General features: G+C 44.7%; 1 protein-coding gene across 2 annotated transcripts in view; it reads left to right on the top strand.

Annotated features, from left to right (window-relative positions):
• The window catches only part of LOC144000368 (uncharacterized), a 74,119-nt gene that overhangs the window by 14,599 nt on the left and 31,785 nt on the right, over positions 1-27,735 (top strand). For both annotated transcript variants that reach the window (XM_077494167.1, XM_077494168.1), the window contains exons 4-7: positions 7,884-7,957; positions 14,637-14,994; positions 17,955-18,131; positions 25,074-25,706. In XM_077494167.1, the coding sequence (XP_077350293.1) occupies positions 7,884-7,957; positions 14,637-14,994; positions 17,955-18,131; positions 25,074-25,706 (1,242 nt within the window). The remainder of the gene's footprint in view (positions 1-7,883; positions 7,958-14,636; positions 14,995-17,954; positions 18,132-25,073; positions 25,707-27,735) is intronic.

The raw sequence follows: 27,735 nt of genomic DNA, 5'->3' as shown, positions 1-27,735 counted from the left end.
TCGATCCCAAATTCACCTCATACATGTATTATGTCATTGTCCAGATGGTGGGACTACGTTTTACCCCCTAATAATTACCACGTGGCCGCAAATTCGACATGAAGGTTTGCAAAGTTCGCCTCCCATTGAAGTCAATGGGGCCCGCGGCGAACGTTCGGTTTCGCGAACGTTTGGGTCCGTTCGCATTTCGCGTTCGCGAAACGTCCCGTCGGAAGTTCGTCCATCACTATCAATGACATCAACGGGGGTGTAGATCCCACCCCTTTTTCTTCTTATGAAAGGACTTGTCCAACATTTGGGTGTCTTTATTTCTAGGTTACAACTTGTTTTTCTGTGAATGAGTAGGGGTAATGTGTATAACGTAATCATATGTGCAGTGGCGTAACTAGAACCTTCAGGGCCCCGATGCAAGAAACCATGAAGGGCCCCCCGAACCCCAGCGAGGGCCCTTCCCTCCGAGTCCGGCGGTGGAACTCCAGGGCGTGGTCACAGGTATGACCTTTGTGAGCCCTGTAGTTCCACCACTGGTATCAGTAGTTTTTTTTTTTATTATTTATTATTTATTTTTTATTTTTAGGTGCCCCATTGGGGGACTGTCCCTAGGCAGGATGGGGTCCCCGTCCCCAGAAGAGATGAGGTCCTTTTATCCAGGGCAGATGAAGTTAATGCCCCCAGGTGAGAAGGGGACCCTGTCCCCAGGGGAGATGGGAGTGCCTGTCCCCACGTGAGATAGGGGCCCCTGTCCCTAGGGGGAGATGGAGGGGGTATGTAATGGTGTGTGGGGGATGGGGTCCTCTCACTCACCATGACCACTCATCCATGTTGGCCTGGGCTCCATCCAGTGTGCTGGACAGGTGATCAGCATATGTAGAGGGGGCTGCATGGGCCCCCTGCAGCACAGGGCCCAGTTGCGGTCACGACTGCTGCACCCCCTATAGTTACGCCCCTGCATATGTGTATGTCTTTCTTGGCCAGTCAGGCCACATGCTTAGGTTAAGGGTCTGGTATGAATTTAAAGGGGGACCTAACACATTTTTTTTTTTGTAATGGGGTACCCCCTTAAAATCGATGCCAGACTCAAGGGTTCTGGTATGCATTTTGTTTGTAGAAAGGCGCTACACATTTTTTTAATCATTCTTTGATTTTGATTCTTTACCACGTGATCAGCGTTGTCCAATCACGGCTGATCACAATGTCAACAGGAAGAGCCATTGATTGGCTTTTCCTCACTGACGTCTGTGAGACGCAAGTAGACGAGAGCCAATCAGCTGCTCCTCTGACGGGGGGGTCTGTGCGGATTGATTATCAGCACAGCCCCCCCCAAGGATGCCCACACAGAACCACCAGGGACGCCACCACTAGTCACCACCAGGTATGTCACCCTAGACCGCCAGGGATGCCAATCAATGCCCACAATGGATGCCAATCAGTGCCTGCAATGGATGTCAATCAGTGCCTGCTATGGATGCCAATCAGTGCCCACAATGGATGTCAATCAGTGCCCACAATGGGCATCACTGATTGGCACGCATTATTGTTTGACACTGACTGGCATCCATCAGTATTCAGTACCATCCATTAGTGTACAGCAGTGCCACCTATCAGTGCCCATCCACGCCCATCTGTGCCACCTATCAGTGCACATCTGTGTCGCCTTTCAGTGCCCAGTGCAACCTATATGTACCCATCAGTGCTGCATATCAGTGCCGCCTATCAGTGCCCCATCAGTGCCGCATATTAGTGTCCATCATCAGTGCCCATCAGTGCAACCTCATTGGTGCCACCTCATCAGTGCCCATCAGTGCAACCTCATTGGTGCCACCTCATCAGTGCCCATCAGTGCCGCCTATCAGTGCCGCATATTAGTGTCCATCATCAGTGCCACCTCATTGGTGCCACCTCATCAGTGCTCCTCAGTGTAGCCCCATCAGTGCTCGTCAGTGAAGGAGAAAACGTATTTATTTACAAAGTTTTGTAACAGAAACAAAAAAAAAGAAAAATCTTTTTTTTATTATTTGTTTAGCAGAAAATAAAAATTGCAGAGGTGATAAAACACCACCAAAAGAAAGCTCTGTTTGTGGGAACAAAATGATAAAAATTTAGTCTGGGTACAGTGTAGCATGACCGCGCAACTGTCATTCAAAGTGCGACGGCGCTGAAAGATGAAAATTGGCCTGGGCAGGAAGGTGTATAACTGCCCCCCCCCCCCCCCCCGGTATTGAAGGGGTTAATGTTTAACTTTAAGAATTTAAAAATCACTGCTCCTGGTTGAATGGAACTTTAAAAAAAAAAAAATGTTTTGCGTTGGTTCATAGTCCCCAGTGCTGTTCAATCAATTACCATGATTATGCATGCTGTGATTTAAAAAACACATGATGTTATGTTATCCACTTGACTGCATTACTTTAACCACTAGCTACCCAGGCCAATTCTGACATTTCTCTCCTACATGTAATAATCATCATTTTTTTATTTTTTTTTGCTAGAAAATTACACAGAACCCCCAAATATTATATACATTTTTTTTTTTTTTAGCAGAGACCCTAGAGAATAGGATTGTGGTCGTTGCAACTTTTTATCTTGCACGGTATTTGCACAGCAATTTTTCAAACACTTTTTTTGGAAAAGAAAAAAAAACTGTTTAATGCATTAAAACAAAACATAATGCTAAAAATGATGTTGCACTGAGTAAATAGATACCTAACATGTCATGTTTGAAAATTGCGCACACTCGTGGAATGGCGCCAAACTTCGGTACTTAAAAATCCCCATAGTCAACGCTTACATTTTATTTATTTTTTACAAGTTGCATGTTTTGAGTTACATTGGAGGTCTAGGGCTAGAATTATTGCTCTCGCTCTAACGTTTGCGGCGATACCTCACATGTGTGGTTTGAACGTCATTTACTTATGTGGGCGCGACTTACGTATGCGTTTGCTTCTGCGAGCGAGCACGCAGGGACAGGGGCGCTTTAAAAAAATTGTCACATTTTTATTTTACTTTTGTTTTTCCTATTTTGACATTTTCTTTTTACTTTTTTTTTTTTTTGATCACTTTTATTCCTATTACAAGGAACTTGAACATCCCTTGTAATAGGAATAGTGTGTGACAGGCCCTCTTGGGGGTCTATAATTCCTGGGAAGCCTGAAATAAAAACTAAAAAAAAATAAAAAAAATAAAGATCTCAGCTTCCCAGCCGAGGTGGCGCCATTTTCTTCAAATGCAGAGGCCGGGCGTGACATCATAACATCATGCCCAGCCTCCAAAGGATCATAGAGACTCCGGCAGGGGCGGACTGACCATTCGGGCACTGCCCGAGGGCCCCATGCCACTAAGGGGCCCCATCGGGGTTGCCAGCCTCAATAAAACCAGGGACAGTATGTAAAAATATGTGTTTTGTAAAAAAATCCCAAGATTATAGCTGCCCCGTCTCTCCAGTACCTTTTCAGTGTGTGTGTGTATATCGTGTGTGTGTATATTGTGTGTCTGTGTGTGTATACTGTATGTGTGTGTGTATACTGTGTGGCCCCATAATCTATTGCCTGGGGGCCCCATAATATCCTATTGCCCGGGGGTCCCATAATCTTCTCCTATTGCCCGGTGGCCCCATAATCTTCTCCTATTGCCCGGGGGTCCCATAATCTTCTCCTATTGCCCGGGGGCCCCATAATCTTCTCCTATTGCCCGGGGGTCCCATAATCTTCTCCTATTGCCCGGTGGCCCCATAATCTTCTCCTATTGCCCAGGGGTCCCATAATCTTCTCCTATTGCCCGGTGGCCCCATAATCTTCTATTGCCCGGGGGTCCCATAATCTTCTCCTATTGCCCAGGGGCCCCATGAGTTGTGAGTCTGCCCCTGGACTCCGGGGACCATCTGGCCCACCGCAAAAAGCTCTATGATCAGCACCCGGCGCTGGCAGTTCACTTCTCCGGTTCGCCCATCACAGGGGTAAGCCGGGAGAGGCATCGGAGGGTAGCGGGAGGGGGAGGGGGGTGACGTCCCCTCCCGTTGCCTGTAAGAACCATCAAGCAGCTGAACAAATGCCACGATCGTTCCTATGGTGAAGGGAATCGCCGGCTGTAAAAGAAGATATAACTGCACCCGTCATTCAGATATCACCGCTCAAAGTCAGCGGCGTCATATGATGTTACGCGGGCGGGAAGCGTTTAAGTGACAGTTGTGCGGTCATGCAACGCTGTACACAAATGATGTCGTTTTGATCCCCATGAATAGAGCTTTCTTTTGGTGCTGTTTGATCACCACTGCGTTTTTTGTTTTTTTTTTTGCGCTAAGAAATAAAACATATCCAATAAAAGAAAATAAAAGAAAAAAGAAAAAATAATTATTTCTTCATACATTTAGGCCAATATGTATTCTGCTACTTTTTTTTATTGGTAAAAAAAAAATCCCCATAAGCGTTTATTAGATGGTTTGCACAAAAGTTATTGCGACTACAAACTGTGATGTATACATACAGGGATTTTTAGTAATCAATTATTTTTATACTAGTAATGGTGGCGATCAGCGGAACTGCAATATTGCGGTGGACAGTCTGACGCTAACTGACACTTTGTGGGAACCAGTGAAGCTAATACAGTGATCAGCGCTAAAAAAATATGCACTGTCAAGGGGTTAAACATCTAGGGCGATCAGAGAGTTAAATGTGTGCCCAACCAGTGTTTTTGTGTACTGGGTGGTGCTTTTACTAAGGGAAGTAATTGATCTCATTCCCTGCTCAGCAGGGAAAAAAAAAAATCCATGACTTCCCCGCTGACAGGACAGGGCTCTCCCTTGTTTACATAGGCAGAGCCCTGTTCTGTGTGTTTCCCCTGGATGATTGGCGGGTGCCGGTGGTGATCTATATGTCTGCACCCGCTGTTCAATATACACTATCTTACCAATAGTATTGGGATGCTTGCCTTTAAAGTGGAGCTCCACCCTAAAGTGGAGCTTCCGCTCATTGGAACCCTCCCCCCCAGGTACCTGTACAGTATAGGTATCTGCACCAACTTCCGGCATAGATATCCGCAGAATCTACGCCCCTTTCCGCAGGTCCCCCGCTGTCTGCTGGGAAACACACGGATCCCAGAGACAGCGGGACCATCCTTATTGCGCAGTGCGACTCGCGCATGCGCAGTAGGGAATCGGGAAATGAAGCCGAAAGGCTCCACTTCCTGATTCCCATAGCCAAGATGGCGGCGGCAGCACCCGAGAGACGATCGAGAGATCGGCTTCGGGTGCCGACATCGCGGGCGCGCTGGGCGGGTAAGTGTCATTATTTTAAAAGTCAGCAGCTGCAGTATTTGTAGCTGCTGGCTTTTAAAAAAAAACAAAAAAAACGGCGGACTCCCGCTTTAAGGCCTGTACACACGATCAGACTTTTTGAACACAAACATTGCTCTTCTGGAAGAATGGTCAAAAATTCCCATAGACACCCTCCTTAACCTTGTGGACGGCCTTCCCAGAAGAGTTGAAGCTGTTATAGCAGCAAAGGGCGGAGCCAACTCAATACTGAACCCCACGGGCTAAAGGCCCATACACACGATCGGACATTCCGACAACAAACATGCAAATTAGATGTTTTAAGGCAACATCTGACCGTGTGTACGCTCCACCGGACAAACCTTTTCGGTTTTCATCTGACTTTTGTTGGCTGTGCGAACGGACAAACTTTCCGGCAACAAAAGTCTGATGGAGCAAAGTCCGATCGTGTGTACAGAAAACCATCGGACTTTTGTACAAAGTACAAACAGGCATGCTCAGAACCAATGCAAAAGATCAGACAACAATATAGAAGTTGACCAAAGGTGGCGGTAAAGAGCAGAAAAACCCACATGATTTGGTGAAAGTTGGCTGAAAAAGTCCTGCTGTGTGTATGAGGCTATACACAGACTTTGTACAAACTTTCCTGTGGATTTTTGTACAAAGGGCGTCGGCCGTGAACTTGGTATGCATACACACGGCAGGACTTTTTCAGCCAACTTTCACCAAATCACATGGTTTTTCTGCTCTTTACTGCCACCTTTGGTCAATTTCTGTATTGTTGTCTGATCTTTTGCATTGGTTCTGAACATGCGTGTTTGTACTTTGTACTAAAGTCCGATGGTTTTCTGTACACACGATCGGACTTTGCTCCATCGGACTTTTGTTGCTGGAAAGTTTGTCCGTTCGCACAGCCAACAAAAGTCCGATGGAAACAGAAAAAGTTTGTCTGATGGAGTGTACACACGGACGGATGTTGCCTTAAAACAGCTCATTTGCATGTTTGTTGATGGAATGTCCAATTGTGCGTACGGGCCTTTAGTCCGGAGGGTTCAATATGGAGTTGGCTCCGCCCTTTGCAGCTATAACAGCTTCACCTCTTCTGGGAGGGCCGTCCACAAGGTTTAGGTGATGTGTCTATGGGAATGTTTGACCGTTCTTCCAGAAGAGCATTTGTGAGGTCAGGCACTGATGTGATATATATATATCGTATTTATTGGCGTATAACACGCACATTCATCTTAAGAGGGAAGTTTCAGGGAAAAAAATGTAGATTTTAAATAAGGAACTTTGAAGCAAAATAAAGGTCAGTGCCCATCTGCAGCCCCACCAATGCCATCAATGCAGCCTGATCAGTCCACATCAATGCAGCCTCACCATTGCCATCAATACAGCAGCCTCACTATTGCCTTCAGTGCAGCCTCACCATTGTCATCAATGCAGCAGCCTCACCATTGCCATCAATGCAGCCTCATCAGTCCACATCAATGCAGCCTCACCATTGCCACCAATGCAGCAGCCTCACCATTGCCATTAATGCAGTAGCCTCACCATTGCCTTCAGTGCAACCTCACCATTGCCATCAATGCAGCCTAATCAGGCCACATCAATGCAGCCTCACCATTGCCATCAATGCAGCAGCCTCACCATTGCCATTAATGCAGCAGCCTCACCATTGCCTTCAGTGCAACCTCACCATTGCCATCAATGCAGCCTAATTAGGCCACATCAATACAGCCTCACCATTGCCATCAATGCAGCAGCCTCACCATTGCCATCAATCCAGCAGCCTCACCATTGCCATTGATGCAGCAGCCCCACCATTGCCATCAATGCAGCCTAATCAGGCCACATCAATGCAGCCTCACCATTGCCATCAATGCAGCAGCCTCACCATTGCCATTAATACAGCAGCCTCACCATTGCCTTCAGTGCAACCTCACCATTACCTTCAGTGCAGCCTCACCATCGCCATTAATGCAGCTTCAGTCATCAGTCCACATCAATGCAGCCTCACCATTGCCTTAACACAGCTAACTCACCATTGCCATCAATGCAGCCATGATCGATGCCCATCTGCAGCCTAGAGGGGACAGGGAGGGGGGGGGGGGGGGGCGGGACGAGCGCCGACAGATTACATACAGTGAGAATCTCCTGTCATAGACAGAACAGTGGTCCAATGGCAGCCCAGGAGACAGGGCTTCCTATTACAGAGGCCGCCAAGTAAATAGGAGATTCTCACTGTATGTAATCTGATGGCGCTCGTCCCGCCCCCCCCCCCCTCTCCCTGTCCCCTCAGAGGCAGCTAAAATGGAAGTATTGGCGTATAACATGCATGCACTATTTAATATAATTTTCATGGTGAAAAAGTGTGTGTTATACGCCAATAAATACTATGTGTGTATATATATATATACATTGGAGATTATTTATGAAAGGCAAATCCACTTTGCACTACAAAAAATGAAAAAAACACATATTTTTACATATATGTGAGAAACATCAGAATTGGCCCGGATGGTTGAAGTTCAGCTTTAACAATACATAGAAAATTCTGGTTTTGTTGTGTGTTTGTTGCGATTGTATTGGTATTGATCGCTCTGTGTTTTGTCCAAATTAGGTGCAACGACATCTCAGCAGAAGGAGAGCTCTGGAGTCCTATCTTATATATCTTCAAAAGCATTTGGCATATTTGTATGTATGAGTCTTCACTCTTTTCATTTAGATAGTAGAATAGCGAGAACAACGTGTAAGGTGATGAAAGACAGAATTCATGTATGTGTGAGCCCTTGTAGACGCAGTCGGACATTCCGACGGAAAATGTCCGATCGGACTGTGTTGTCAGATAATCTGAACCGTGAGTGGGCTCCATCGGAATGTCCGTCCAACAAAGTTTGAGAGCTGGATATAAAGATTTTCCAACGACACGATCCGATGGGACTTTGTCCGATCATTTGTAGAGAATTCTAATCGGACAAAGTGCCACGCATGCTCAGATCAAATTCCTAGACCAAAGCTATTGGCTACTAGCCTGAACGTAGTCCCGTCCTAACGAACGAACGTCATCACATCCCGAACGATCAGATTTTCCGACAACTTTGTCCGACCGTGTGTATGCAACACCAGTTTCGGACAAAATCCGTCGGGGAAAAAAAATCAGATCAGGCTAGTAGCGTCCGTCGGATTTTGTTGTCGGAATGTCCGACCGTGTGTACAGGGGCTAATGCCGCGTACGCGCAATCGGAATTCCGGCCAGCAAAAGACCGATGAGAGATTTTCATCGGAAAATCCAACCATGTGTGTACGCTCCATTGGAATTTAGCTGTCCGAATTCCCCCCAGCCAAAAATTTATAGCAGGTTCTCAATTTTCCCGACGGAAAAACTTTCTATCGGAAATTCCGATCGTGTGTAATGCAATTCCTGACACGCCAAAAATCACGCACGATCAGATTCAACTATGAGACAGAAGCTATTGGCTACTGGCTATTGAACTTCCTTTTTCTAGTCCCCATCGTACGTGATGTACGGCACCGCGTTATAAACGATTGGAATTTGGTGTGGCCGTGTGTAGGCAAGACAGCTTGAGCTGAAATTCCGTCAGAATTCCGTCGGGAAAACCATCAGAGCTTTTTCCGATGAGAATTTCCGATCGTGTGTACGCAGCATTAGAGGCGTGGTCCAGAGCTGCCATTTCCAGCCGAATACATCCAGGCCACACTACAGAAGAAATGCCAGAGCACCGCAGCGATTTTATGTTTTTTTTTTTCTCTTCCTATGCTAGTCTGGGATCACACATGTGCATTTGTATGCATGTTTTCCATTCATTTCAATGGGCTGTCCAACATGCGACAATCACAACAAAGTAGTGCATGCGCATTTTTTAAAATGCGCCACGCTAAAACACACAACGCAGGGTGCATTGTGGTACCATAAACAGACTTGGCACCATCATGGCATGAATAATGACTTGTTTGAGCTCTGCCCATCTGTGTGCGCGTGGAGAACACGCACAAAATGTAATGCATTCCTGCAAATGCACATGTTTGAACTCAGAAAAAAAACAAAAAACAAAACATAAAATAGCTGACATATTCATGCATTTTCGTACTGAATGGCATTTTTATACTCTGCAGGAACACGTGCGCTTTTGTGCATATTCTGCATACACGTGCACAGATGTGCAGGGCTTAACTACTTAAGCCCCGGACTATTTGGCTGGCCAAAGACCAGAGTGTTTTTTTGTTTTTTTTTGCGATTCGGCACTGTGTCACTTTAACTGACAATTGCGCGGGTGTACGCCGTGGTTCCCAAACAAAATTGACGTCCTTTTTTTCCCACAAATAGAGATTTCTTTTGGAGGTATTCGATCACCTCTGCGGTTTTTATTTTTTGCGTTATAAACAAAAAAATAGCGACAATTTTGAAAAAAAAACCCCAACAACAATATTTTTTACTTTTTGCTATAATAAATATCCCCCAAAAATATATAATAAATTTTTTTTTTTCCCTCAGTTTAGGCCGATACATATTCTTCTACATATTATTGGTAAAAAAAAAAAAATCGCAATAAGCGTATATTGATTGGTTTGAGCAAAAGTTATACCATTTACAAAATAGGGGATAGTTTTATGGCATTTTTATTAATAATTTTTTTTTTTTTACTAGTAATGGCGGCGAACAGCGATTTTTATCGTGACTGCGACATTATGGCGGACACGTCAGACACTTTTGCCGCTATTTTGGGACCATTCCCAGCGATCGGTGCGATTAAAATGCACTGATTACTGTGTAAATGTGACTGGCAGTGAAGGCGTCAACCACTAGGTGGTGCTGTAGAGGTTAAGTGTGTCCTAGGGAGTGATTCTAACTGTGGGGGGGAGGGGCTGTGTGTGACACATCACTGATCACTGCTCCCGATTACAGAAAGCTGTGATCAGTGTCGCTAGGCAGAACAGGGGAAATGCTTGTTTACATCGGCATCTCCCCGTTCTTCCTCTCCATGAGACGATCGCAGGTATCCCCGTGGACATCGAGTGCGCGGGATTCGTGATCACACTCATGGAGGTCGTGACGCGCGCGTTAATCTGCCTACACGTGCCCCTTCTGCCGACGTATATCGGCGTGAGCCGGTCGGCAAGCGGTTAAACAAGTCACTAATCATGCCATAATGATGCTAAGTCTGTTTATCTAGGCCAGGGGGAAGGCAGCCTCAGCACTCCAACTGTTGTGGAAATTCAGGTCCCATGAGGCATTGCAAGACTCTGATAGCCACAGGCATCCATCGCAGAGACAGAAGGGTGATGGGATTTATAGTTTTCGGCACAAGTGGAGTGCTGTGGTTGCCTATCCGTGATCTAGGTAAACTAACCATCCCACAATTGTGTGTTAGCTATGGAAACTTAAGCCCCATACACACTATTAGATTTTCTGCAGATTTTTGTCTTCAGATTTACCACAGCCATGTAGTGCAAGGGCCTGCCTGATTGCATACAAAATTGAAAACTCTTAAGCCGCGTACACACGGGCGGATTGTATGGCCTACTTAGTCCGTCATACAATCCGACGGACAGTCCGTCATACTTTCGAATGAACGGACTTGACCACACACGGATGCACAAACAGTCCGTCGAAAGCTTGCGCGATGACGTGTACAGCACGTACGACGGGACTAGAAATAGGAAGTCCAATACACAGCAATGCAACCTTCCGCCGTGTAAATCCTTTCTGAGCATGCGCCATTCTTAGTCCGTCGAACTAGCCTACTCACGAGCGGACTGTCCGCTGAAACCAAAGTATGACGGACAGAATTACGGAAATTCCGAAATACTTTGTACGCCAGACTGCACGCTGAAAAAGTCCGCTGAAGCCCACACACGAGCGGACTGTCCGCTGAAATGTGTTTCGATGGACTAAGTAGGCCAATCCGCCCGTGTGTACGCGGCTTTAAGGTTTGACCTCGTATTATATGGTTTTGGTAAATCTGAAGACAAAAATCTGCATAAAATCTAATAGTGTGTACGGGGTCTAAAGCCTCGTACACACGATACGATTGTTGGCCAACTGAGCGTCCGATTTTTGTCAAAAGGGCATGTGCCAGGATCTTGTCTTGCATACTAACGGTACACAATTGTCATGCAACAAACACAAACGTAGTGACTTACTACGAGGAATTTCAGCTCTTGAGCGCCACCCTTTGCGACCAGTCTGCTAATTTCATGTTGGGTGAGCATTGATACCGAGCATGCGTTTTTGTACTTTTGACTTTTGTGTGGCGGATTTGTGTACTGACCAATACGAAAATCTGACGTCCAACCGTTGTCCGCCGAAAATTTACTAGCCTGTCGTCCAACATTTGTTGGCCGAAAGTTGGACAACAATTGTCAAAAGGAGCGCACTAACGGTCAGATTTTAGGACAACAGTCTGTCAACAGACAATCCCCTGCCAACAATCATACCGTGTTCAGGAGGCTTTAGAGTCATAAACCAGTGATATTTGAGGAGGACAAAACCTTTGTCCTCCTCAACTCAAGACAACAGGATTTTGCGTCTCCCATAGAAGGTTCGCCCAGGCCAAGGCTCTCTCAGATAGCAAAGAAATCACCTACTTTGCTTCTGTCCGTGGGAAACGCCTGGGGCAGCATCTCAAAGTATAGCTCAACCTGCATTGGACTGGAATGCCCCCCAAATCCATGGGGAAGCGGAGCGGAACCAGACATACCTCTTAGCCCTTGTACACACGGTCGGACATTCCGACGGAAAATGTCCGATCGGACCGTGTTGATCGCACTGTGTGTGGGCTACATCGGACTGTTTCCGTCAGAATATCTGACCCACAAAGTTTTAGAGCTGGGCTATAAAATTTTCCGACAACATGATCCGATCGGACTTTGTCCGATCGTTTGTAGAGAATTCCGATCGGACAAAGTGCCACGCATGCTCAGATCAAATTCCTAGACCAAAGCTATTGGCTACTAGCCTGAACGTAGTCCCGTCGTAACGAAATAACGTCATCACGTTCTGAACGATTGGATTTTCCGACAACTTTATCCGATCGCGTGTATGCAACACCAGTTTCGGACAAAATCCGATGGATTTGGTTGTCAGAATGTCTGACCGTGTGTACAAGGGCTTATAGAGGTAATACTCGAGGCGGGTGCCTGCACAGAGACTGGCACAGCAGCAGGGACAGCCTGTGACCCAGGTTGTACCGAAGCAGTCACCATGGGAGATTTCAGGTAAGCCGTGCAATTCAGAAGCGCTTATAACGCCAAGGCAAACTGATCCATGTGGTGATCTTGCTCATTGTCAGGGCTGGCTTAGCCCTTCCTTCTCTGGGCTGGCTGCTGATCTGTCGGCTAATTGTCAGCTCTCTTCTCTCTCCATAGTTACCAGCTGTTCCTGATGATGCTCGTCTGACCTGCCTACTTAAAGCCTTCCAGCTCACTTCACCTTTGCCTTCACCTTGATCACATCACTAGAAACCATCTCCTGCGGTGTGGTTTAAAGACTGGCTTGCTGACATCCCTTCTGGCTCCTTATCCTACTTGCTGTTGCTCTACTTGGATCCCTGACTTCTGGCCTGGCTGACTACCTGATCTGGTTACTGGACTCTGGCTTGCTTGACTACGCTTTTTCTATTTACCTTTTTATTTTTATTAATAAACAAGTGTGATTTAATTGTACTTTTGTCTCAGTCTGATTCATGGTTTCTGACACTCATCCAATCTGGAAAATATATTACCAACAAGTGGACTGACTGCATCATCTGAATTCATGGCCTTCACCTACTGTCAGAAACCATGAATCAGACCGAGACAGAAGTACAATTAAATCACACTTGTTTATTAATATTAAAAAAAGTAAACTGAGTAAACATAGTGTCAGGTCACCTGAGACCAGGTGACAGATGCACTCCGTAAGTGCATCACTAGGTAGTGGACCTTAGGAATGACTGCTGCGGATTGTACCCAAGGAGATTCAGGACACAGGTCTACAGGATCACTAACAAAGATCCCAATGGGAGCTGGAGCATAGATTCCCCCAGGGCACGGATTCTAAGAGCCAGCGGGTGTTCACCAGAGCCTCCAGTGGTGAGGATGGACTTCACTGCAGTCTGGCTCCAGGTCGTGGCCCCTAGGGTCTCACAGCTCACGCTCACATTAGACTACAGAAGAAGGAAGCAGCAGGCTGGAAAGACAAGAATAGTAAGGGGATAAGGCAGAGGTCAGGGCAACTAGCAGACAGGAACAACAGAGTACACGCCAAAGGTTCAGGGTCACAGGCAGACAGGGATGGTTGGGAACATGCAAAAGGTCAAGGTCACAAGCAGACAGGAATCGCTGAGAACACGCTAAGGTCAGTAACAGAATCAAACGTAGAGCACACGGCAAGCAGGAAACAGGAAGCCAAATACACAATGGTACACAATGGTTGATCAGCGCCTCTGGCTTGCAGTGCACAGGTTAATATAGGGTTCCCTGATAGGGCCTGGGGTGGAGCCATGCTTAGAGGAGAGGTTATAAAAACCACCAGGTGGAAGTGGCTGGCCTCTTAGTCTGAACACATGAGGAGAGGTAAGAAAACAGAGGAAGATCACTGCATAACCATGACACATAGTCAAAATATAGCCAATGTTCAGGAACCAGAACGGATAGTTAGACAAGCCAAAATGTCAGGAAGCCAAAGATGAGCGTAGTAGAACAGCCAGCAAGATCCGGAGCCAGAAGGAATGCCAACCAAGCAAGTCTTTAACAGAAACACAGAAGATAGTTTCTAGAGATGTGACCAAGGCGAAGGCAGAGATACTCTGGGCTGGACAACTTAAGTAGGCAGGACTGACGAGCAGGATATCATCAACAGCTGAGTCACTGTGGAGAGATAGGAGCTGGCAATTAGCTAACAGCTGAGCTGCCAGATCAGAGAAGGAAGGGCTCAGCCCAGCCCTGACAGGAACACAGCAGATGACGTCACATGGTGAAATAAGATGCCTACATGTTTTGAAGCCTCTGGCTTCTTTGTCGAGCCACATCTTGATGGTGAAGGTGAACAGTGAGGGAGCTCACACAGATGACTCTCATGATCGTACTCTCTAATTTTTTAGGCTTGTGAGTGACCATTTGTCTTCTATTTTAATAAATGTGATTTCAATGCTACACTTAGCTTTGCGCACCTTGGAGTCTGTTTTTTTTTTTTTTTTTTTATATTACTTTTCTTTTTGAGTTCAGGTCTGCTTTAGGGTGCAGGGTAATGATGTCATCATGCTGCTTTCACATTGATCCAATTTCTTCCCCGGGTCTCTAGTAAGAGGATAATTTAATAACTGTATTCATTTATATTATTCAAACATTAACATTTTTGTTTTATTTCACCAAGGCGGGTGATACTGAGCATAGTGTATCCAAAAACAATGGTAAAGGAGAACGTGCACCACATACCACCAAATCCATATTTAGATATACACCATCTACTCCATACCAGATCGGCATCTTCTCAAGGTCGGCAGAAAGTAATTACAAATGGCTTATTGACAGTCTGAAGGAAGACGATCGCAAGAAATCACTTGACATCAAAGGAGTCTGGATAACTAATGATTATAAAACATTCAGGTCAGGACTGCAAAGATGTCGGTTCGCTATTCTATATCACACGAAAAAGCATGGAAGACTCAACATCACCAACGTCATGGATTCCTTGTATGACGATGAGCTCCGGGACATGTCAAAGGACCTCGGTGAGTGCTCATTATCCTAACAAATATTTAAGTGTGTTTTCACTTCGAGTCCGTCATGTCTGTCCAACCTTCAAGATCCACAGGTCATTATAGCAAAACAAAGGTGTGTGTATATGTTTTTAATGCCAACGCTCTACAATTGCAAGTTCAAAATTGTGCTTGCTTCCATACTTGGTAATCTTTGTTACCATTTGCATTACCCATATTTCCTATTATCTGTAAAAGAAATACTATAAATAGTCGCGCTAAGATTATAAACTTGATTGCTGCCGCCCTACAAGTCCACGGCCTTCTTTTTATGCGCAAAGTTTTATAGAAAGAATATAGGGCCTAAGGCGCTACCCCCATAGTTATACACATTCAGCCAGTAGTAAAAGGGTTTCCAAAGGCCTCTCTATCCTTTAAATGAGGGGGGGGGGGGGGGGGGGACAAGATTACTCTATGTCTTCTCTAATAATGAGAACATGCTACTTATGTTATATTAGGCTATAAAATCCAATAAGACCACTGAATCATACACACAGAGTACCACCTTATGATGAGTGCATGTACATACTATACACTCAAAGCAAGCAGATCGGGGAGATCGACCTCTATATCCATACTCCCAAGGCTATTGTATGGGGCAATCCCCGATACAATAGCCTTGGGAGTGTGGATGTAGAGGTCGGTCTGCCTGATCTGCTTGCTTTGAGTGTATAGTATGTACATGCACTCATCATAAGGTGGTACTCTGTGTGTATGATTCAGTGGTCTTATTGGATTTTATAGCCTAATATAACATAAAGTAGCATGTTCTTATTATTAGAGAAGACATAGAGTAATCTTGTCTCTCCCCTTCCTTTAGATCGTAGAGAGGCCTTTGGAAACCCTTTTACTACTGACTGGGTGTGTATAACTTTGGGGTAGCTCCTTGGGCCCTATATTCTTTCTATAAAACTTCCTATTATCTGTAGTTTTAGAGGGAGGTGATAATGATGGTGATACTGCGACGGATCCCCTGGCCTCAACAGGACTATGTCCGCCTGTAAATGCTTCCTCTGTCCGGTACCACACAATCCAAGATCCCTCAGAGCACCCAGTCATTAGCCGTAACTCAATGTAGGGTGAAGCAACAGACTGTATATTCAAACACATGTAACAACAGATACACTCCGGGACAATTCCCTCCCCTCACCTTTGATTCAGGGCGGGGTAAACTGTCCAATCAGCAATAAGTGACACACAGGTGAATCAAACATTTCAACAATGGACCACCTTATCAGCAGGGAGGAATTCCCCCTCCCCTTATCCTCCCTGCCCCCCCCCCCCCCGATCTTCCTTCAAGATACACACACAATACAAACAGTAAGGAGGAGCCAGGCATGGTAACAATGGTGGCCGATAATCGTTCCACAAGCCCAGCTGGGAGAGGTGTGACTGTCCAGTAACTTAGAAACATGGGACAGCAGTCACACTTCAATCTGGGTAATAAAATGCTGTAAGGTCAGTGAAAATAGTATTATTTCCAATGTCAGTGTCACAAGGAATGACCAGGGCACATCAGGAAAGTATACCCAGGAATAGCCCCAGGACTAGCACATAATATCAGAAAACTTGGCTGGTTCAGGGAACAGGTAATCCAGGGAACCAAGGGCGGAGGCTAAATGAGACTGGTACTGTCCCAGATACCATCTGAAGAAAGCGATGTAGTCATCTCATCACACAAAGTTCTCCATAGGGACTTCCTCCACTTTTTTGTTAGAAACCCAACATGTAATAGGTTAATTCTATCCCTCTCTAATCCTCTTTCTTCTGCTCTTTTATCAGCCCTTTTTTTTTTTTTTTTTTTTTTTACTAAATCCCACTGTAAATCCAATGAGAAGGCAAAACACGGGACAAGAACGGTTCTACAAAGGGATGGTCTGTACCCCTTATGACATACTATCGTCAGTATATACAGTCTAAATGAGAACGCCAAACAAATGTCCAAGAATCTTGCAGTGATAAAATCAGTCCAAAGCAGGAAAACACAAAACATTCAATGTGATTCAGAGGTCAAACATCTCCAAGGCTCAGGTTTAGACATTAATGGCTGTGTGTTGAGTTATTTTGAGGGGACAGGAAATTTACACTGTTATACAAGCTGCACACTCACTACTTTACATTGTAGACAAGTGTCATTTCTGATGTGTTGTCACATGAAAAGATAAAAGGAAAGATTTAAAAAAAATGTGAGGGGTGTACTTACTTTTGAGAGATACTGCATATGGGTATTCTCAGTTGAAGGTTCCCCCTCTTCCAAAAGATTGTCCCTGTTTTATGGAGAGTTGCCAAACCAGAGCTATGGTGTCCAGTAATAATCTGAATGAACCACCGAAATTGTAATTCCAGCAACCCATCCCCACCTTTCTTTAGGCTGCCATCTGTTATATCCCAAGGCCAGAACTATCCCAAGGCCAGAGCTATCCCAAGGCCAGAGCTATCCCAAAGGCCAGAGCTATCCCAAAGGCCAGAGCTATCCCAAGGCCAAAGCTATCCCAAGGCCAGAGCTATCCCAAGGCCAGAGCTATCCCAAAGGCCAGAGCTATCCCAAAGGCCAGAGCTATCCCAAGGCCAGAACTATCCCAAGGCCAGAGCTATCCCAAGGCCAGAGCTATCCCAAGGCCAGAGCTATCCCAAAGGCCAGAGCTATCCCAAAGGCCAGAGCTATCCCAAAGGCCAGAGCTATCCCAAGGCCAAAGCTATCCCAAGGCCAAAGCTATCCCAAGGCCAGAGCTATCCCAAAGGCCAGAGCTATCCCAAGGCCAGAACTATCCCAAGGCCAGAGCTATCCCAAAGGCCAGAGCTATCCCAAGGCCAGAACTATCCCATGTCCCAGACCAGTTGTTCCATTTTGTTTAAAACTGAGCTGCATGCTAATATATGTGTTTTCTATTTATTTATGAATATAATGAAAGTTTTTGTGTTCTCTATTCCAGGAAGAGAAAACGTGATTGTGGTAGCTGATGACTTGAAGAGCAACGAGACTGGAGATAAGGAAGAGATACTGAGACAGCAGCCCAGAATTCGTACCGATGCCGAGGATTTGTTCCTGTTTACAGAACATGAGAAATGCACAAGAAATCTGCAGAAAATAAGAGAAATTATACAAAGGCGTGAGTTTTCAGATAGAAGTGTTCCTGCTGTGTATATAATTAGATACACTATCCTCCATCCTACTGCCAGAATATCTCATCTGCTCTATAAAATTGGGAACAATAGTGATGAGTGCAGTGATTTCAGTGGGATTGATTGTGATTGCAAGATTTTACAATTTTGCCTCAGTGGAAATTTTGACAAAATTAGCCCCAATACATTGCACCCGGAAAGAATTCACAGCGCTTCACTTTTTCCACATTTTGTTATGTTACAGCCTTATTCCAAAATAGATTCAATTCATTATTTTCCTCAAAATTCTGCAAACAATACCCCATAATGGAAAATGAAAGGAAGGGTAGATATGGCGCTATACCTTCAAATTCCCTAGGATAATATGATTAATTAAAAATAAACAAATCCTGTGAAATATGTAGATTGCAACCTTGTGAAAAGAGGCGCTCCAGAGGACGTCGTAGTGACGAAACGCATAGAGCGTGGCCATAGGACACACTCTCTCCGGCTCAGAACGCCACATGTTGTATTTGTATAAGCAAATGATACACTTTGTAAATATACCTATATGAGGCACCCCCAACGGACCAATTAAGGACCCCTCAGAGGAAAACCAGACAGAGACACAGGGGCTTACACTGTGGCAGCGAGCTCACCCCCGAAGGGGGCAGGTGATCTGGTGAGGGCAATAAGAGCACTTTTTTGGATACACGTGTTGGGGGATCTTTCTCTTTGAAGTGGTAATACCCTTTTTCACATACATTCCACAAATCCTGTGAAATATGTAGATTGCAACCTTGTGAAAAGAGGCATAAATGCCCTGTTAAAAGAATAGTGATAAGGAGAAAAAAATATATATATATTTTGTAAATTAAAGAATATATATATATATATATATATATATATATATATATGCCGACTCTATACGCGCATAAATAATGTGCTAGGTGCTTGTGCCAATCTAGTGAAACTGATTAATATACATGCAATAAATAACTTCTTGTGCAATAATTCATAAAATGTGACATAAATAATTTCATCCACAAAAATTAATAAATATAGTGAAAAAAATGTGAATTTACAAAATAAATAAATGATAAAAAATAAAATAAATATGTTTAAGAAAAACAATCAATCCAACTGAGGATTAGCCAATCAGTCCAGATAAGTTCTTATTAGTGGTTTGGTGCAAGGAAAAAGGGTATTGCCACTTCAAAGAGAAAGATCCCCCAACACGTGTATCCAAAAAAGTGCTCTTATTGCCCTCACCAGATCACCTGCCCCCTTCAGGGGTGAGCTCGCTGCCACAGTGTAAGCCCCTGTGTCTCTGTCTGGTTTTCCTCTGAGGGGTCCTTAATTGGTCCGTTGGGGGTGCCTCATATAGGTATATTTACAAAGTGTATCATTTGCTTATACAAATACAACATCTGTCCGCCGTGGCGTTCTGAGCCGGAGAGAGTGCGTCCTATGGCCACGACCTACGCGTTTCGTCACTATGACGTCCTCTGGAGCGCCTCTTTTCACAAGGTTGCAATCTACATATATTTCACAGGATTTGTTTATTTTTATTTATTTTAAATTAATCATATTATCCTAGGGAATTTGAAGGTATAGCGCCATATCTACCCTTCCTTACTTTTTCCAGCTCCAACCCCCCCCCCCCCCCCCCAATTTGGGGTGGAGGTATTAAGTAGAGGCAGCTCATACCCATTATTGTTTTGGTTTAACCCATAGCGCAATCTCATTTCATTTTTGTCAATTCCCCATAATGACAAAGTGAAGGAAGTTTGTTTGAAATCTTTGCAAATTTATATATATAAAAAAAAAAAAATATATATATATATATATATATATATACTTATGTATATATGTTATTTATATATATATATATATATATATATATATATATATATATAAATAACATATATACATAAGTATCACAGCCTTTGCCATGACACTCACAATTGTCCACCTGTGGTAAATTCAGGTGATTGGGCATGATCTGGAAAGACACACACCTGCCTATAGAAGTTCCCACGGTTAACAGTGCATGTCAGAGCACAAACCATGAAGTCCAAGGAATTGTCTGTAGACCTCCGAGACAGGATTGTACGGAGGCACAGATCTGGGGAAGGGTACTGAAAGATTTATGCAGCATTGAAGGTCCCAATGAGCACAGTGGCCTCCACCATCCGTAAATGGAAGAAGATTGGAACTACGAGGACTCTTCCTAGAGCGGGCCGCTTGGCCAAACTGAGTGATCGGAGGAGAAGAGCCTTAGTCAAGGAGGAGACCAAGGACCTGATGGTCACTCTGACAGAGCTCCAGGGTTTCTCTACAGAGAGAGAGGAGAACCTTCCAGAAGAACAACCATCTCTGCAGCACTTCACCAACCAGGCCTGTATGGTAGAGTGGCCAGGCGGACCAGGATGAATGCCTTAGATCTGAGCTCCGCTCCACGGCCTGGATCTCAGCAACCAGCCGCAACTTTCCTCCCTGAAAACTGCATGCCCCGTGAAGGGAAGGATGGAGGACACCCCAGAGCATGTCCAAGAAAAAATACAAGCCTCCTGCACCACGCCGCTAGATAAAAGACTATACGGCAACTGCGGCCATGCAGTTAGCCCAAGATGGTGCCGGCTCTGGTAACAACCGCCATGCTGACACAGCCAACTTGCCTGTCAGCTCTGCACTGCCACTCTCAAATCCAGGAGACACCTCCAGAAAGGATCACAGAGAGTGCAGTGGACTCTATTTCCAGGTTGTGTGGCTGTCTGCTGTCCACCAGGCTTTTAGCTGGTCTAAAATTGTTGCTCAGTAGTATGCTTGACTGTTAGGTGCTCCCAAACCTCCTTGTTGAACAGGGATCATGAGTGTAGATTTTTCCACCCTAGGGCGTATTTGTTGCCAGATAAAGTTATTAGTAATCCCTTGAAGTTTTCTTATTTGAGCTTGCACATAGAGGAGAGGACTTGTACAAAATAGGTATAACATTTGCGGGGGTAAATACATTTTTACTTGAGAATCCTACCCGCCCAGGAGACAGGTATATGGCCCAATTCCTTGGACATTCGCAAGAGTTTCTCAATCTCTACGAGGTCGTCATAGTTAATTCTTAGTAAATTATGGCTTGGGAATGTTGGTTGTATTCCTAGATATGATAGGAAGGAGTTGGGGGCCCACACAAAGGGGTTTTGGTTTTGGTAGTCTGGTAATCTAAACCTAGATTTAGCATGAGGGATTTGCTGTGATTTGCTTTGTATATGTATATTGAGCTGAATAGATCTAACATGTGCTGGACTGCTGGAATGGATACTCTGGGATTTGGTAAGGCTATGATGACATCATCGGCTTAAAGGCCAATTTTATGTTCAATGACTCCGATCTTGATTCCTGAAGTCGCTGGGTCAGACCTTATGGCCTGCACTAGTGGTTCTATTATCATAGCAAATATTAAGGAAGACAGCGGGCATCCCTGTATTGTGCTGTTGGTGATTTTAAAGGGGCTTGATACAATACCTGAAGTCCAGACACATGCACTCTGCTGAGTGTAGAGGCCTAGTATAGCCATTAAGAATGTTCTTGATATTCCAAATTTATGGATTACCTCTTCCATGTATGACCAATAGACTCTGTCGTATACCTTCTTTGCATCCAGAGAAAGGAAGAGAGAAGGAGTTTGACCATGTTCCACCCATTGTATGAGGCGTCTAGTGCCATCCAACGCCTGTCTACCCGGTACAAAACCAACCTGATGAGGGTGGATAATCTAGGTGATAACCATCGAAAGGTGTTGTGCTAAGAGTTTAAAGACTACTGGAAAAAGGTAGCTAACTTTATCTCCTCCCTTTGTGACATCTCCATTCCTATGTCTCCACTGGACTTACTCCTGGGACTATATGAAACAAAGACTGAACTCTTTGGCCTGAATAACAAGTGTCATGTCTTAAGGAAACCAGGCACCGCTCATCACCTGGCCAATACCATCCCTACAGTGAAGCATGGGGGTGGCAGCATCATTCTGTGGGGATGTTTTTCAGCGGCAGGAACTGGGAGACTAGTCAGGATTGAGGGAAAGATGAATGCAGCAATGTAAAGAGACATCTTTGATGAATACCTGCACCAGAGAGCTTTGGACTTCAGACTGGGGTGAAGGACAACAATCCTAAGCACACAGCCAAGATACCAAAGAAGTGGCTAAGGGACAATGTTCTTGAGTGGCCCAGCCAGAGCTCAGACTTGAATCCAATTGAACATCTATGGAGAGATGTGAAAATGGCTGTGCACCGACGCTCCCCATCCAACCTGATGGAGCTTGAGAGGTCCTGCAAAGAAGAATGGGAGAAACTGCCCAAAAATAGTGTGCCAAGCTTGTAGCATCATACTCAACAAGACTGGAGGCTGTAATTGGTGCCAAAGGGGCTTCACCAAAGTATTGAGCAAAGGCTGTGATACTTCTGTACATGGGAGGAGCCTGTGATACTTCTGTACATGGGAGGAGCCTGTGATACTTCTGTACATGGGAGGAGCCTGTGATACTTCTGTACATGGGGGGAGCCTGTGATACTTCTGTACATGGGAGGAGCCTGTGATACTTCTGTACATGGGAGGAGCCTGTGATACTTCTGTACATGGGAGGAGCCTGTGATACTTATGTACATGGGAGGAGCCTGTGATACTTATGTACATGGGAGGAGCCTGTGATACTTATGTACATGGGAGGAGCCTGTGATACTTATGTACATGGGAGGAGCCTGTGATACTTCTGTACATGGGAGGAGCCTGTGATACTTCTGTACATGGGAGGAGCCTGTGATACTTCTGTACATGGGAGGAGCCTGTGATACTTCTGTACATGGGAGGAGCCTGTGATACTTATGTACATGGGAGGAGCCTGTGATACTTATGTACATGGGAGGAGCCTGTGATACTTCTGTACATGGGAGGAGCCTGTGATACTTCTGTACATGGGAGGAGCCTGTGATACTTATGTACATGGGAGGGGCCTGTGATACTTATGTACATGGGAGGGGCCTGTGATACTTCTGTACATGGGATTTTTTCATTTCATGTTGTCATTATAGATGTCATTTGTCGAATTTTGAGGAAAATAACAAATTTAATCCATTTTGGAATAGAGCTGTAACATAACAAAATGTGCAAAAAGTAAAGCGCTGTGATTACTTTCTGGATGCTCTGTAAGTCATGCAAAATTTTTGTGAAAACAAAAACAACATTCCCACTTTACTTTGTAAATTGTTCCTCATAATTTGTGGCTACTTCTGCATATGTTATTTGACATTTTTTTTTTCCCTGAAAGAAAACATTGTGTAAAGTTTTTAAAATGTAAAAGAATTTAGAAGAATAATATTTGATGCTGATATGATTTACGCACATTGACATGCAACACAAAGTGTCATCGGGCTTAACCACTGACAGATGAGTGTAAAGAAAACAATGCCGGCAATTGCCCGGCAATAGAAAAATGTTTAAAAAAAAACAGCATAGGGCCCCCCCCAAAATTCATACCAGACCCCGATTCGAGCGTGTAGCCTGGCAGTTCATAAAAGGGGGGGGGGTGGCGAGCGAACCTCCTCAATCCTATCAGGCCACATTCCCTCAACATGGGAGGTGGGTGCTTTGGGGTGGGGGGTCTCTCTGCCCCCCACCCAAAATCACCTTGTCCCCATGCCATGTTGAATCCTGGACTGTGGCTATTGGGGTCTGCGGGGGGGGGGGGCTTATCAGAATCTCGAAGCACCCTTTAACAAGGAGGCCCCCCAGATCCCTGCTTCCCCCCCCCCCCCCCCCCCTGTGTGAATGGGTATCGGGTACATCGTACTTCTACCCATTCACCAAAAAATTTAAAAAAGTAAGAACCACAGCAAACAGTTTTTAAAAAAATCCTTTATTAAAAAATCAATAAAAATTTGCTTTGGTTATTCGTTTTCTAACAATTCCAACTTTTTTGATAGATTAGAATTCGGATTGGTCGAAAAGCGATCGATTGAATAATAAAGAATAGCTGGTTTTTAAGCAGCGGGCCGTGAAGCCGGTCATCTGCGTCCTTAACAACCATGAGTCATCACCTGTCAGGGGGCTGCCCCCCCACTGACCGATGAATTTTAAGATAAAGAATGCCAGCAGTTGCCTGGAAATAACAAAAAAAAAAAAAACGGCATAGGGTCCCCCCCAGTCACGTGATGTCAGAAGGGGATAACAACAAGTAACAACTCAATGTAAATCCAGCGACAATCACGACAGCCGCCGGACCCGAAAAATTGAAAAAAAAGAAACGCTCCTGGGTGGCCTCCTGCCATCTGCCCACTCTGCACTTTGACAGTTATTATATAGGCAAGGGGCAGGGCCACCAGGTTAGATCACCTGCTGGCCCCACCCCCTTCTGACATCATGTGATGGGGGGGCCCCTACACCGTTTTTTTTTTTTTTTTGTATTTTAATGTTATAACCAAAGCAAATTTTAATTGATTTCGTCTAAATTCGGCACTATTTCATAACATAAACCCGGATCTCAGAATAACCAAAGATAACCAAAAATTCATCCAAATTTGTGTTGGGACCGAAATGAATGGCACATGTCTAGACTGTCCACTTCTGCTTGCCACAGCCACGCAGAATAAGAAGAATTGACTGCACTCCCCTGTAAAGCTGCTTAAACCATTTTATTCCATCACCGCTCTAAATGAAGACAGCGCATAAACATAACAGAAGCTACTCCGTGTATTTTGTTGAAGTGTTGTCTTCATCAGGAGCGGTGATGGAATAAAATGATTTAAGCAACGTTACAGTGGTGTGCAGCCAATTCTTCGTATTAATATGCACCAGATGGCCTGAACAATGATTTCATGACTTTTGAAGGACATAAGAGAATTAAATGATACATAGATTTAATTAATTTTCCATCTTTCTTCTTTCTTTTTATTCAGGTCAAGCCAAACACAATGGCCCAGACATAGAACATCAAGCAGGACCTTCCAGAGAAAGGGAATCTTCCAATAAAAATCCTGGATATTCTATTGATGGGCATGAGAACAGAATAACACCAGACCAAGGGCCCACCTGGGACTCCCCACCTTGCCATTTGGGGTCTTTTAGCCATCAGACAACATCTCAGGAAAGCTATAATACAGGACCAGAATCCGAGAGACCCGAGAAATTATTGACCAGAGAACAAAAACATGATCAGCCAGGATTTTCCAAGGCAGGTGATATGGAAAATAGGGACATCGTAAACGATGGTAAAGGGCAATTTGCACGGAATACCACATTTATTAATCCAAGTCAGTCACCACCTCCTTCATATCAGATCGGTATCTTCTCGAGGTCGGCAGAAAGTAATTACGCATGGCTTATCAGCAGTCTGAAGGCAGATGGTCGCATGAGATCGCTTGACATCAAGTCAGTCTACATAACTAACGATTATAAAACATTCGGTTCAGGACTGCAAACCTGCCGGTTCGCCATTCTGTATCACACAAAAAAGCATGGAAGACTCAACATCACTGACGTCACAGATTCCTTGTATGATGAAGAGCTCCAGGACATGTCAAATCTCCTTGGTGAGTGCTCATTATCCTAGCAAAGATTTAAGTGTGTTTTCACCTCTGGCTCCCTCATGTCTGTCCAACCTTCAAAATCCGCAGGTCATTACAGCAGAAATAAAGTGTACATATTTTTTAATGCCAACACTCTACAATTGCAAGTTCAAAATTGTGCATGCTTCCATATTTGTAAGCTCTAACGAGCAGGGCCCTCTGATCCCCCCTGTCCTGAATTGTATTGTATTGTAATGTCTACCCTAATGTTATAAAGCTCTGTGTAAAATATCGGCGCTATATAAATCCTATATAATAATGATAATAATACTTGCTGATCTATGTTACCATTTTATTACCCATATTTCATATTATCCATAGGCCATGTTTCTACATTTTAGCCCTTGTACACATGGTCGGACATTCTGCCAACCAAATCGGTTGGATTTTGTCTGACGGATTTTGTCCGACGGATTGTGTCCGAAACTGTTGCATACACACGGTCGGACCAAAATCCGATCGTTCAGAATGTGATGACGTTATTTCGTTATGACGGGACTACATTCAGGCTAGTAGCCAAAAGCTTTGGTGTAGGAATTTGATCTGAGCATGCGTGGCACTTTGTCCGATCGGAATTCTCTACACATGATCGGAGTATGTCCGATCCGACCAGTTTGTCAGAAAATATTTCCAACAAGTTGGAAAATTGGGTCCGACGGATATTCCGATGGAAACAGTCCGATGCAGACCACACACAGTCGGATTATCCGACAAAGCGGTCCGATAGGACACATTTTATCGGAATCTCCGACCGTGTGTACAAGGGCTTAGAGGGAAGTGATGATGGTGGTGCTACCATCTGAAGGAAATGATATAATCATGCCCTCGCAGGAAGTTCTCCATAGGGACTGCCTTCATTTTTTGTTAGAAACCCAACGTGTAATTGATTTTATCCCTCTCTGATCCTCTCTCTTATGCTCTTTTATCAGCCAATTGTTTTACTAAATCCCGCTGTCAATCAAATGAGAAGGGAGGACACAGAGTAAAAATGTTTATGTGCAAAGTATGGTCCCTTTATGAAGTTCTACCACCAGTATATACAGTCTAATGAGAGAGCCAAGCGCACAAAGGTCCAAGACTCCAAAATCATGATATGAAAATTAGTCCACTGCAGGAAAACACAAAATAGTCAATGCATTTCAGGGGGTCAGGCAAACCCCTCCTTCATCAAGGTTTAGGTTTGCATTTGGTAGGACTCGTAAGATGACATCATTAGAGATAATTCACAATGGTGTGAAGGTTGAAGAACACCTTGAATCTGTAAAAACCAGTCAACCTTCCCTTCAAAGGCTAGAAGAGTAGTAGTCCAAATATTAGGCCTGAGGTCTGTCTTCACCGACAGCGTTGGAGATCAGGATGTGAACAGGGAATCCTCAGAGGATAACACAAGGGTTCAATAATCAGCAGGGGAAATGTTAGGTATGGCAAAGTGTCCAAGTGTATTATGTTACTAGCAGGCAGGGGAGGATTTGGACATGAGCCCGCTCATCAGGTCCTGAAGACAGCTGACGTTCACACAGGAAGCGATGCATCGTCTGTTCACCATCCAGCAGGGAGCTGGATGCGATGGTTCAGTCAGTTGTGGATTCATCGTCCTGCACTGTCACCCACTGTGCTGCCCCCCAAATGTCAGCAAGCGGCACAGAAGGTCTCTGGCGTGGCGATGTGCGGTAGGTCCTCTTGGGCAGGAACAGAGGTGACACCTGGCGCTGAAGTAGACTGCAACTCCCACAGCTGGGCTGCGGGACTGGTGCCAGGGCAGTTTTTAAGGCAGGGCAAAAGGGGCAGCTGACCTTGGCCCTGTCATTGTTGTGGGGCCCAAAGCAGCTGCCTCACACTTGCCAAATATCCTGGTTTAAATGCCCTTTTCCCTTGAAGTTTTAGTCCCATGCTATGTCCCGATATCTCAGTGTGAAGTGCTGCTACTAAAGCTCTGCCCTATTGGGGTGTACAGATGATTTACATGTAAATTACTGGAATTCATATGTAAATA

The sequence above is a fragment of the Lithobates pipiens genome, unplaced genomic scaffold (genome assembly GCF_037356315.1).
Source record: "Lithobates pipiens isolate NorthernLeopardFrog02 unplaced genomic scaffold, aLitPip1_a1.2 Scaffold_22, whole genome shotgun sequence".
Lineage (NCBI taxonomy): Eukaryota > Metazoa > Chordata > Amphibia > Anura > Ranidae > Lithobates > Lithobates pipiens.
The sequence above is the reverse complement of the archived record's forward strand: the minus strand, read 5'-3'. Positions and strand labels throughout refer to the sequence as shown.